Here is a 13332-nt window from a genome sequence, read left to right on the forward strand (position 1 = left end):
CATGGTTTCAGGACAATGAAGCTTTACCTGACTCCCTGGGATCTTCACAGCTATTTCAGAGTAAGAAAACTGCTTCTAGATATACACATTTGGGAGCTTTGGGTCTGTCATCTTCTAGAGATGTAGTTGTCCTGTAGTCACCATGTGAATTGTGTTTAAGATGCATTCACCCAAATGGCACTCAAGTCTTACTTCACTTGGGTTCACCATCATGAACATGAGGCCAGTTTCTTATTACAGTTCAAAACTCCTGCATCTGTCCCTTCATGGTGCAGCTGAATTGTCTGTGATGCCCCAGGGGAAAGGGAAAGGGAAAGGGAAAGGGAAAGGGAAAGGGAAAGGGAAAGGGAAAGGGAAAGGGAAAGGGAAAGGGAAAGGGAAAGGGAAAGGGAAAGGGAAAGGGAAAGGGAAAGGGAAAGGGAAAAAGGGAGCTTCAATGGGCATGTCTGCCCAATTCACAGAGGTTACTGGGATTGGCAGAAGGAGAGAAAGACAAAAGACTGAGTTGCCAATACAAAGTCACTCACCTCGGCTGTAAAGGGGACTGCTGCTGAGCGGGGGTGGAACAGTTGTGGCTGGCTTCTGTGGCTTGGATTGCACAATAATTTGATAGCCTTGCATGAGACGCTGACAAATAAACTCCTCAAACACCTGTTGGGCTGTCATCTGCACGCCTTCCTCATCTCTCCTGAACACAAAGGTTAAGGAGACTAGAATAAGGAAGCTGACCCCACACCTATTCTTAGCTCTGTTTCCTAACAGGATTCGTGCCTGCACTGGGCTCCGAGCAAGTGGAGCCCTCTGCCTGAGAAAACCAACTGCAGGAACAGGACACAAGACCAGGTACCGTCCTGTTTTAAACAGGTGATGATGGTGAGCTGCCTGGCAATACTTACTAACGCCTTTGAAAGCGGTTTTAGAACTGGTAACAGATTTGCTTACAACAGTTATCAAAGTCCCACTGAATTCACCCATGATCCCTTCCTCAGCGTTCTGCAGAGAATCTCGGTGCAGTCTGCACACGTTCAGCACAGCTCAGAGCTGTGAGTGTGCAGGCAATGCTCTGCACCCTCCTCAGAGGGAAGTCCAGAGCAGAGATTAAAAAGGCACCACTATGACATCTTACTACAACTACTACTGTTCTGAACTTTGCCTTCCTGTTCCATCAACTGCACCTTAAGAACTTTTAATTCAAAGTAAAAAAAAATTACAGAGAAGGTTGTGGCCAAACCTGTCAATGTCAGTTTCTGGGAGGAGATCATAGCAACCCTCTGTGTAATCGTTCTGCAGGCTCTGGCGGTCGGGGAAGTAGTCGGTGGTGAGAGGGAGACACGCCGGAGTAGTGAGGGATTTCCAGTCCACTCCCACTGTGCAACAGAAGCCTGGCACTACGGGGGGAGCAGACAGTGTCAGAACTGCCTCGGCGTATCATTGGGGGGGCAGACAATGGGGCATATGTGGTCACCCATGAAAAAAAGAGGGTGCAGAGGAAGATGGAAGAAACGTGTGAAAAGTTAGAAAGAATGAGGGGCAAAAAGAGTTGGCGTGAAGTCAACAGGACAAAAAGAGGGTGGAATGGGAATGGAAAAGGAAAGTAGGATGGGAAGAAGGGAGGGAGAGAAAGAGACAGAGTTTGTTAAACAATGCAGTGCACATGCTAATTCAATCCCATCATGCAAATGACATTCAAAGCTAAGCCATTTCATTTTCCATTGATTGAAAGCTAGAGCTGATACAGCCACCGCTCTTCCAAAATTACAGCGTCAGGTGCAGTAATTATTAATAAAACAGATCAACATTCCAAGTCTGAGCAAGAAAATCAGACCAGCTTTGCATCCCAGACAACTGCAAAGGAGCTGGGGATAAGGAGTAAGAGTGACAGGCCAGTCTCTTTCTGGCATAGTACAACAGCAGAAAAGGGAGTATTTCCACAGTTATAAAAACAGAAGACAGATCCAGAGGGGTGGGAAGACCGGGAAAACAGTAACTTGGAAGCAATCATTCCCCACACCCTTTCCTATTGTTATGTTGCAGTTTTGAAGTTACAGAGATTTAAAACTGGACATTAAAAGGCAAAAGCTAACCAAATTATTTCAAACCATCAGTTCACTACTGCACTACACTCTAACCTGCTCCAAGCAATCCATATCAAGGCACTCAGCCAACTACTACTTCTTAACTTCTTGTCACAGAGATCTTACAGTTATTTTACTATAAAGGTGCTACCATTCATGGCAGGAACACTGCACAAGTAATAAAGGACAGACCACAAGAAGGTATTTTCTTTAAGCAGTCACACGCTTGTTTCTGTCTCAGATGAAGACAGATACTTCTCAGTAAATGGTACCAAACTCGGAACTGACTGTGCTACTTCTGCTGCAGTTAGCTGGTGCCAAGCAAACTTTGCATCCTGAGAGGCAGGTAGAGTTCAGCAGCTTTGGCTTTTTAAATAATAGTGTTTGCCAAGGAAAGAACCTCAGATGTAATATGACAACCAGCTTCACATATTGGTGGGAGATACAGAGCCACAATCTCAGTGAGACACAAAGTACAGGGAGATCCTGCAAATTACTGCAGGGTGACATAAACTACTCCCAAAAAGCCAAGCAGACTCCACAGTTTCTTGCCTACTACTCCCTGATGCCTCTATAGCTGTACAAGCACCTTCCCTCCCTGACTTCCCACCTATGCCAACTCTTTCCCAAACCCTTCTCCCGCTTACTTGGATCCAGAGAGTTAGAGACAGCATCTTCCAAGGAATCCTTGTTCTGAGTTTTGAGGTTCATCCCTACAAGAAAGAAATGTGTATTTTAGCTTAAACCCCAACATTTTTAGGCCTAAACAGTGAGTAAATATTTCACCTCTCTGCCAGGGGATGGGGAGGAAACAAAACAAACAGCTGATCTTCCTGATTCAGGAAATAAAAAATACTTTTTTATACCTTGCCAGGATAAAAATTTGAAAAATATTAAGCCTTCAGTGCCCCTCAACAGGTCCAATGTATTAATTACACACTGTTTGAAACTACCATGTTCTGAGAAGGCAGCAGCTTCCTATATATATCAACCTGTAAGATAAACTTTGGTCCATGTGTCACTGAGAAAGAACAGTCAGGAAGCTTGTTTTTCATCATGAAAAGAAATAAAGGGACAGCTATTGGAGAGATGCTTGGGTTTTGAGCAAAATTCTGGTTTTACTAACCTAACTAAAAACTAATAAGGGACTTAAGACTATTGGAAATTAATATTTAAGGTTTGATTAGGACTCAAGACACTGATTTTTCTCACTGTCAAATGGATTCATTCTAAGCAGCCTGTTAACCCGGAAAACAGATACTAAAATGACAGCTCAGGGAACACTGAGCCAACATGATGCTATGGTACTCAACCAGTTCTCCCTGTTCCCCATTTCCCATCTGCCTGCTGTATCTGCATCAATATTTGTGTAGGTACTGTGAAACAATCCATACAGCAAAGCAAAGCCCTGGTTACCCTTCATTTGGATGATTTCCCTGAGCTGGTTCACTATGTAGCTGTATCAACAGCTGTCATGGCACATGAAAGGAAATGAGCAGCTAAGGAGACAAGAAAAATTGCTGGCTTAGATGGCATTTATCAAAATAAAAATTTTAAGAAGTGTCCAAACATCTAAAAAGGAGCCATTTTTATACAGCTAGCTTATGTAGATCGATCCAGGAAATTGATATCAACATCCTTTCTGTTACTCTAAATAGCATTTACTAACAGAAAGGACGGTTATCTGCTCCCACAATGATGCCAGTAAAACAGCAGAGGAGCTGGCTCACATCGGTATTTATCTTTCACCAACTCCACTGATGCCATCTGCCATCCAGTTAGGGAACTGCAGCAGGATCGATTTGTTCTGAACTGTCATCTCCCATCTGCTGGACAACAGAGACGACATACTGAATGTCAGCGTAAATAGATGGGGTGATTTTTCAGCGGGAAGCCCATGCTGCAGCAGAGCATGCTGTGGGCAGTGGAGAGCCAGGCTCACTGAGAAATCGTATTTTTGGAAATAAAAAACCCTGTTTGGTTTCACAGGTGACTCAAACCACAAGGGAGAAACGTAAGTGAAATCACTGAGTCACACTGTGGCAGCCACAGATGGCTGAGGGTGGTTAGCCAGGGAAGGGGCTCATAACTTTCTGAGATAGACACAGATTAACTTCCACCACATGATTTAGATCCAATCAGAAGAGTGACTTTTTACAAAAGAAATCTTTAAATTGGTTTGGAAAAAAAGAACAGAAGTCTTGAATGCTACAGTCCAGAAGACCAGCTTTTCTTTCTGCATGCCTAAGAAGCAGGTCTAGGAAACCAGAAGGGAGGTTGCAAAGGAACAACACAACACAACTCTGCCCTGGTCAGGCCCCACCGGGAGTGTTGTGTCCAGTTCTGGGCTCCCTGGGATAAAAAAAGAGAGGGATCTCCTGGAGAGAGGCCAGAGGAGGGACAGAGATGATTAAGGGCCTGGAGCATCTCCCCTATGAGGAAAGGCTGAGTGAGCTGGGACTGTTCAGCCTGGAGAGAAGAAGACTAAGGGGGGATCTTACTAATGTTTATCAATATCTTAAGTATGGGATGCAGGGGGGAATGGCCAGACCCTTTTCAGTGTCTGCGGGGACAGGACAAGGGGCAATGGCTACAAATTGGAGCACAGGAAGTTCCACACCAACATGGGGAAGAACTTTTCCCCAGTGAGGGTGAGGGAGCCCTGGGACAGGCTGCCCAGGGGGTGTGGAGTCTCCATCTCTGGAGATATTCCAGCCCTGTCTGGACGCCGCCCTGTGCAATATGAGCTGGGGAGCTGCTCTGGCAGGGGGGTTGGACCCGATGAGCTCTCGAGGTCCCTTCCAACCCCTGGGATTCTGTGATTCTATATAACATGACACAGTGATTGATGTGGCATGTTGTTCCACTTACAGGATGCAAAATGCTGAGAATTTCCACCAGCTCAGGTGTCTGAGAGACAGCACTGACCTTCAATTCAAAGTACAGAAATGTGTCTTTTCCCAAAAATGGGATGAAATATTTGGGGCTGTGTGAATAACCTTTAGTATAAGCAGCACCCTGGTCCAAGTGCTTAAAATCTGGAGAAGGTGCATTGGTAGACAGTGACAAGAAATGCCAGAAAACACCAAATCCCAGAACTTACCAGGCAAAATAGACCTGCTTTTTCACAGCTTCTCTCAAAACTTGGATAGGACCAAACTTTATTCTTCTCATCAGCTTGCATAAGTAAAATATATACATTTTTTCAAACAAATATCTTAATCCAAATGATGACACCTTAAGGCAACCTCAGTCAGGAAAAAAAGAACAGCTCTGAACAATACCAGCACACATTTAGTTATCTTTTGTATCTGGGTGTCAGGGCCTTGTTATTATGGAACTAAGTAACTGCCTGAGAGCTTATCATATGAAAACAGTGAGCATCTTTCCATATGATGGCTAGACAAGTACAGACATGTTAAAACAAAAAAAATCCCACCAAACCAAACCCCAAAAAAACAACTCACACCTCAACCACACACTGAGGAGTCCAAGTAAGAGCATTAACAGATCACTCAAAGTTGGAAGCTGGTTTTCCATCACTGATTCTTTCTACTTGGTAATGCCTGGTCCGCCTGGTTTCCATGACTTTTGGCTCTATTACTTTGTCACTGCTAACAAGGAAAGGTTTTCCCTCCCAACTCCATGCTCCATCACCACCACTTGATTACCTGCACCGTTGCTGCCAGCCAGACCATTAGAGTACTCCTCTGTTCCACCAAAGCTCAGGAAAGAGGTGCTGTCACCTGGATGCCGAGAGCTGGCATGTCTGGAGAAAAACAGAGCAGCATACATAATACAAGCTCCTCACTCATGTCATTCCTTGCTTTTAACAAGAGCTGATATAATAAATAACAAGCAATCAGCCTGCCATCTCAGCTGAGACAGGGGTGAAGTTTGCAGATGGTAACAGGCACAAAAGCAGCACAGAAGGCCCGGACAGTATTCTGTATCTGACCATACTGTTCTTTGCCTCTAGCAATACCTAGTGCACCATCTTTGCAGGACAGGGGAGAACCTGCTACTCGTATACCTCCCAGTAGGGAAATAAAACTTAACTAGTTATTTACAGATCTGATTTCACAGTCTGTAAAACCAGTATTCCAGACTGAGCAAATTGCTTTGGGTAAGTACAGCATCCACAGATACCACAAAGAGATCAAGAAAAGGAATTATCAAAAGTATGACACAAAAGATTGGTAATGACAAGATACTTTAGCACACCAGCATGTACTTATGAAGTAATAAAAAGGCAACTTTAAAAAAAAAAAAAAAGCAGAACTAGGGGACAAAGTTGGTGAGGATGATAAAATATTATCAACACAGATTACTGCAATGGACAATAAGAAGTACACCTTAGGAAAACAATGTCCCTATAAAAGGAGGGAAGCAAAAAAAAGCATGAAAGAATAATCAGGCAGTGCCATTTCCTGAAGGACTGCTCAAAGACAGCAGGAAAGAACCCTGAAAATTAAGGTGGCAGAGGAGAGCAGCCATTTCCTCACTCACCCTGGACATCCAGAAATAATACGCAATAAGAATTTCTTGAAGCATGCAAGATGAAAGAAACACATAGCAGGAAAGGTATCAAAGTTAATGATGAAAGAAACAAACTTGTTAGAAGTTCTACAGTTGCCTAAGCTACCAAAATATTTCTGGTAAATAACGTTTAATAAGGAGTAAAACCACAATTGACAAAATGTTGTCAATAAAAGAACGATCAGATACAAAGCAAGAAAGGCAATAGCTGGAGATTGGAGGACAACTGCACTACTTGAAAATGGGCCTAGGTGAACAATCAGATTTCCCTGCAAAACCTATCTCCCCACAACCATGCCACCTCCAGCAACACTGGCATCTTTTTAATTTTCCAGAGCCAACAATCAGTGTAAGCTCCCAACATTGCCCAGCATTTGCTTTCTGAAAGAAAACTAGTTTACAGCACAGGTATCTTCATTTGCATTCCACCCCTGATCCTTATGATTTCTTACATGGGGAAGACAGGACTGAACTGATAGCACTGAAATTGCCCAAGTTACTGTGAGGCAAAGTTATGCCCTGTGCTAAAAACTGTTCTCTCCTGGGATGAAGGTCACAGCTATTGGGGTAATAAGTCAAGAATCAGACAGAGGCTTTTAAAAGGCAATTTTGAACAATTCTGTGAATGATGCATTGTATTGCTCATGCACTGCAAACTTTCTGTGATAAACTACCACCTTGCCTAAATTAGGGGAGGTAAACCATCTCCAGCCTTGCCAAAAGAGCCTTGTATCTCAAAATAAAAACATATAAACATGTATTGCATACATGGTACCAACATAACATTCTTACATGTAAAGCACCCAATCTATAACTGCCTTACTCTAACTTACATAAAACTCTAAGGAAAAGGGATGTTCATGTCTACACAGATTCATCCTAAGGACTCACCTGCCAGTTGCCTCGTGGTAAGCCAGCTCCAGCAGCTCAGCAGAGGAATGTGTCAGATCCTGCTGCCCATTGCCCTGCATCTCTGCCATGTTCTGGCGGGTCTGGTGGTGGATCTGGATAGCTTCTCCCGACGGACCTACACGGTTACAGTTTGGTCATTCATCACCACATCTGCACGGCGTCCTCAGTGGCTGGTACCTTCCTTTTGTCAGTGCCACAAGCAATGCTAACTAACAGGAATCAGGGAAGTGTGTTTACAAAGCCTTTAAAGAGAGCTGCACCTCTGGCATCTTCTCTGAAGCCAGTGAAGCAGAATATTCTTTTAAAGATTTTGGAGGGCCTACTAACAAGGTGCTAAGGAAATGTGAGAATAATTCACAGCTGAAAACCAACCCCAATTACAATCATGATTTGCTTCAGCCTCTATCTACTGTAAGAATGTTCCACAGTACCCAATGCTGCAAGTTGGCCAACAGTTGGTAATATCTACAAGAGGAGGATCTCTGATTTATCATGCCCATACATTTAGTCCAGCCTCTGTCATAGTGCAGAGCACAAGACAGCAGAGCTCACATGGGTTCCCTTGTGTTAATGCTTGGAGCATTTTAATGTTAATGTTTGTAGCAACCTAATGTGGTATGAACCAGACTTACCCACAGGGAAGGTGTGCATCCAGCGCCTCCTGTTAGAGGTGAGTTTCATGGGCATGCGGGACGGGGCAAACGGGTTGATCAGCGCTCGCTGCGGGGTGTACCCGCCGGGCCGAACGTGCAGCATGGACTCTGCACTGCCAACGTGGAACCTCCCAGGGGCACTGGAGTCACGCTGCTGAGACTCCAGCATGTTCTCAAGGACATCTGGAAAATACAGCTTAAGGTGGGTGGGAGATCAAGCAGAAGAGAATGAGTTGCTGAGGGATGTAAAATTGCTCAGGGTAAGCAGGAATAAGGGGAGCTGAGGAGTAGGCAGGGATAGAAGCCAAAAGCAATATCAAGGCAGTCTACAAGTTACATGTAAATAAGAATCAGGACAAGAAAGAATATCATTTCATTACAGCATCACTCAGTACTGTGTCACTAAAGGAAGCCACAGAGAAACCACCTGCTAAGTCAACTCTGAAGAATTACTCAGCTTTCAGAATTCCTGAGAAATCAAGAGACTGACACACAAGAAACTTCAGGATGAGTAGCAAAGACATAAAAGGAACCATAATTAAGCAACATATGCCTTTTCTGTAATGTTCAGATTTGACCATTGAAGTAAGGGATTACTTCCAGCAGACCTGGGACACTATCTCAGCAAGGCAGCAGTTAGTCATTGCTATTCACTGCAGAACAGAAGCACAGTTATTTAGGAATAGTGGAGAGAAATAAACCAGATGACTAAGTAGCAATTACTCTGTTCAACAAATGGAAATCCCAAAGAGAAGACAGACCCTCACTTACCACTCTGTACTGCCAACTAGAACAGATGAAAAAGCCCACTTACTCTCTTCCCTCCCTGCCAGTCATATTCCACACACATCCCCATGCCTTCAGCTGCATCACAGAACTTACCCTTCAAATTAAAGGAGCAATAGAAATACCAAAAATAGTGTATATTAACTGACAGCAGGGGAAAACCTGCAAGGTAAATGTACTGTCAAGTATGCTGTGTGAGAGCAGTTTCACACCAGTAAATCCAACTCCTGTAACAGGATAAATACAGTATCAGATGTCATACAGCATGACGTGAAAAAAATCATAAAGACCCTTCAGGGACAGAATTTGACAGAAGATGAAGCAAGTGCAGGAGGAATACAGTTTACCTGGAAACAAGTTGGGTTTATGGAAGATACTGTGTACTGTCTGAGGACAAAATTAAATTGGAAGGGGAGAAGAAAGAGCCTGCCAGCAGTGCTAACACACCAAGACAGCTCAGCAGTACAGTGTCAAAAGAAAGGATCCAGAAAGTGACTCTTAATGACAAGAAATCCCCACAGAGAGAAGTTATAAGTAGGGTCCCCCAGGGCTCAGTACTAAGGCCAATTCTCATCTGACTGATTATAGGTGACCTGGATAATAAAAAGCTACTTGTGTACATCCACTCTTGCAGGCAGGCACAGGAGAATTAGTCAAATACTAAAGGCAGCAATAGGCAAGGGAAAAGAGTAAATCCATGTCAGGACACTTCTATTTAGGACAAGCCAATTAAAATGAAGTGGTGGAATTGGACAAGGCTGACAAAGGCAGAACACACACCCAGCCATAGCTGGAACTGTGGAAAAGGTGTACTGTGAATGCTAATACAGGCACTGCCTCCCCTCTGCTGGCCTGGCAATGGCCCACACAACCTTCCACCTTCTCTCTCCTCTTTCACCACCTAAGTTACTTTCCCATCTGCCTCAAGCTGACCTCTGGTGCTGGTGTAGCCCAAAGAGCTGCTGACTTCACACTGGTGCAGATGAGGCCGTGGGATCATCAGGATGTTGGAGATCTTGCCCAGTGAGCTGTCATCAGAAGCCTGGCTCCTCACCTCCTCGGGGGGCAGCGTGCGGCTCTGCAGAGAAGGGCTGCACGAGACGTCATAGGAACTGGAGCTCTTCCTGGTACGACTTTCTCTCTCTCTCACAGACCTGCTGAAAACAGATATGGTCAACGATAAGAAAAAAAGAGATTAATTCCTGGATTATCAAGGGGACTACAAGGAAGCTATCACCATTTTTTTGGGTACTATGTACTTTTCTGCATCATACAATAGAAGAACAGGACAGTAAAATGCTTCCAGCACAACAGCTGTGAGAAGAGCATAGAAGACTCATTACGCAATTCTACAGATGCCACACCAAGATGGTAATATACATGTGGTTTAGAAGATACCAGACCTCAGCTTGCAGTGCTAGGAGCACATAGCTATAGGGAAATTACAATTAATTAACTACATTAAATTATATTAGCATCTTCCAGGGTGGATTTCTATAGGCTGCTCATATTAACAAGTGAGTCCACATGCACAGCTTCCTCAGATTTAGACAATGTTACTGAAAGAAGGAAAGCAAAAAAATACTTCAAACAAGTTCTTCAATCCTGTGTTTTCAAAAGAGCACTGGAATGTATAGATGTTCAATTAATTTGGTCAGGATCTGAGGATAATCAGCCTTTTTTCTCAGAGGAAAGGCCATTGGATATTTGAAAGCCTGCATTCAGCTTCTCTGTTTCCTCCTTCATTCAGAAAGGCATCGTTCTCAAGGAAGATTCCCACCACTCTGTGTTCAGCACCAGTTACTAAACAGCGCATCAGACTAATGCCATTTCTACAACTCTGTGCAAGTACTTTCTTACCCAGACTGCAAAGTCTGCTAGAAATGTGGCAAGGGAGACTAGCTTCAGTCTACTTCAGACAACCCCAAAGATGTAAGGAAAAAGTGTACTTATGGCTTTGCCTAGATTCCACACACTATCTGAGGAGTAAAGCAACAGGCAAATAGCCACAGATACAAGGTGCAGATAAAGCTTTTCCTTCAGTTGTAAGCAGGTGGAGATCCATTCAAGAGCATTTAATGCATCCAGAAATACAACATGACATGGCTACACACTCACAAGCTTCTTACCTGAAAGTAGTGCAGCGCTGGGCTCTGGAAGGGCCTGGCAGCCTGAACACCTGGGCATCATAGCCATCGTAATCTACCTGGATAGGCAGGGCATTCTCAGCATCTTTTGGAGCCCCTAATGCTGAAATAAAAATCATATAGCACTAGAATTTCTCTGCAAGTTGGAAGTAGCCAACTCTCACCACTAAGACAAGTATCTATCCCAAAAAGAAATCCCATCCAAAAGTCTCAGGAGCTAAACAGCTGGTACAGCCCAATTATCAAAGCTGGTGTCTCTGAATCTGGCCCTAATATTTGTCCCTCGTATTTCCAAGATATTAAATGAATAATCATCAAATCAATCCCTGGATGAAACGATGCCTCAAATTCCCTCACAAGGGAACTGCACATTTTAAAGCATCTTTGAATGAATGGACAGCCTCACAGACCTGTCTGAAACGAGGTGGCATCAGAAGAACGCAGCTTCCCCACCGTAATTCTGTGGCCACAGTGCTGATAACACACCAAGCCAAGGAAGGCCTTCCTGTCCTGCTCCCCCAAACAGTAGGAGCACACCAGCCTGATACCATCTATTCCCCTAGCCAGGTGACAAGCAGCCAGGACAGAACCTCACCCCTCCATATTAGCTATCTGCCAACAAGGCAACTGATACATGCACATTAACACCCTGGATAATGACTGTGTGGTTTTAATGACTGTGTGGTTTTGATGGGTTTCTGTAACAATTATCCCTTTTTTGCATCTCATCAGAAGTGCTTTTGCTAAAGTGTCATTGTCTTACTACAGTTGTTTACTAGTCTGGGAACCAGTGGGATAGATCATTCCAGAACACAATTACTCACAGGCATCTCGGTTATTTTTCGCTTTCTCCATCAGTGGCTGGAGGGCCCAACAAAGGAAGAGTGAAGTGACCAAAAAAAAAGAGAACAAGAGAAAAGACAGAGAGAAGGGAGACAGTCAGCATGTTCTAAGGAAATATCCCCCAGTGTGATCAAACATCAAACTTTAAAGTTCATCTGGCTGACTCAGTGAGGCAGTCAGTGCTCTTCAGAACTATTAAATACTGATAAGTAGTCACAAAGCTGTGTGAAAAAATGTCTCTTTGTCAACACCTTTCTTCCTCTCCATGGAGTTCTTTGTTACAGAATGAAACTCTGATTTTTATGGTGGTTAAAACATTTCTCACCTAGTTTCATCCTAGAAAGACCTAGAAACTAATCCTTCATTCACAATCCTTTCAGCAGTCGCTTTCTTTTAACACAGAAACTCAGTTACAGCTGTTGGAATATGTTGATGCTCAGCTGCTAGAGCAATTCTGATGCTTGGCTGAGAAAAGATATTCAACAAGGTAGCAAGAAGAAATGCTAAATCAGAAAGATACCTACTTTCCTTCCTGCCAGCTTGATCCGTGGAGTGAAACTGTTACACAGGAGCTGGCTTTTGGATGTGTAGAAACTGGAAGGGAAAAAACAGCACAGTTCAGCGGTCTTCCAGGAACTGAACACAGCTGGTTAGCTGCCCAGCAAAGAGCCTGTGAATTGGAGCTAACCATGAGCTGGAGAAAAGGGGATACCTTTCTCTGCATAAAACAACATATGTAAAACTCTGATGGATGGTTAACTCAGGAGAAGCTACTCATTCCTGTCTTCGGTTCCCAGACCACCTCAGTCTAGACCTCTTATTAATATGCTTACACTTGCAATCCCCAGTTTGCTCCCTCTTTCCACAGAATGGTACCCACTTCCACTGTCTGTACAGCACTGTGCAGTTTACACAGTGCTCTAAGTCACAGGACAGTAATGACTCACATCAGCTACTTGAAAACTACAGACCTCCTCTGATTTGAAATAATTTATTCATTAAGATGTATTTCTTGTCACCTGACTCTTAAAACCTACCTTATTCTAAGCCTCCAAACACCTTTTTCATCAAAGGCAAAGACCAGACACCTTTGAGCCACTTGAAAATACTGTGTATAAGTAACCCATGAATGGTAATTGGTCAGGACAGTCAATTAATGCAGACAGATAAAATGAGTTATTAAAAGAGTGAAAAAGTAATAATCCTACAGCAGAACAAGGACTGAGGAGGTATTTTCCATCCTGCATCCTGATGTCTATGTGTAGGGAAAGAAGAGAGTATTATTGTGGCACAGACCATTTAAAACAGAAAGCAGAAAGGAAACCTACCATGCCTTGGAGTGGAGCAGTGTAACACTGAGTCTCAGTGTTTCCTGCA

General features: G+C 43.7%; 1 protein-coding gene across 2 annotated transcripts in view; it reads right to left on the bottom strand.

Moving 5' to 3' along the window:
• DEPDC5 (DEP domain containing 5, GATOR1 subcomplex subunit) overlaps nt 1-13332 on the bottom strand; it is a gene marked incomplete at its 5' end in the record, with an annotated part of 44681 nt that overhangs the window by 20781 nt on the left and 10568 nt on the right. The window contains 10 exons of one of the 2 annotated variants that reach the window (XM_084271958.1): nt 528-688; nt 1232-1388; nt 2723-2788; nt 5747-5844; nt 7506-7641; nt 8159-8362; nt 9899-10122; nt 11095-11215; nt 11937-11973; nt 12480-12549. In XM_084271958.1, coding sequence (XP_084128084.1) covers nt 528-688; nt 1232-1388; nt 2723-2788; nt 5747-5844; nt 7506-7641; nt 8159-8362; nt 9899-10122; nt 11095-11215; nt 11937-11973; nt 12480-12549 — 1274 coding nt within the window. Of the gene's footprint in view, nt 1-527; nt 689-1231; nt 1416-2722; nt 2789-5746; nt 5845-7505; nt 7642-8158; nt 8363-9898; nt 10123-11094; nt 11216-11936; nt 11974-12479; nt 12550-13332 lie in introns of both variants that reach the window. The other variant, XM_084271957.1, reaches the window with a different exon arrangement.

Source organism: Gallinula chloropus (genome assembly GCF_964237585.1).
Source record: "Gallinula chloropus genome assembly, chromosome: 17".
NCBI classification, from domain to species: Eukaryota; Metazoa; Chordata; class Aves; order Gruiformes; family Rallidae; genus Gallinula; species Gallinula chloropus.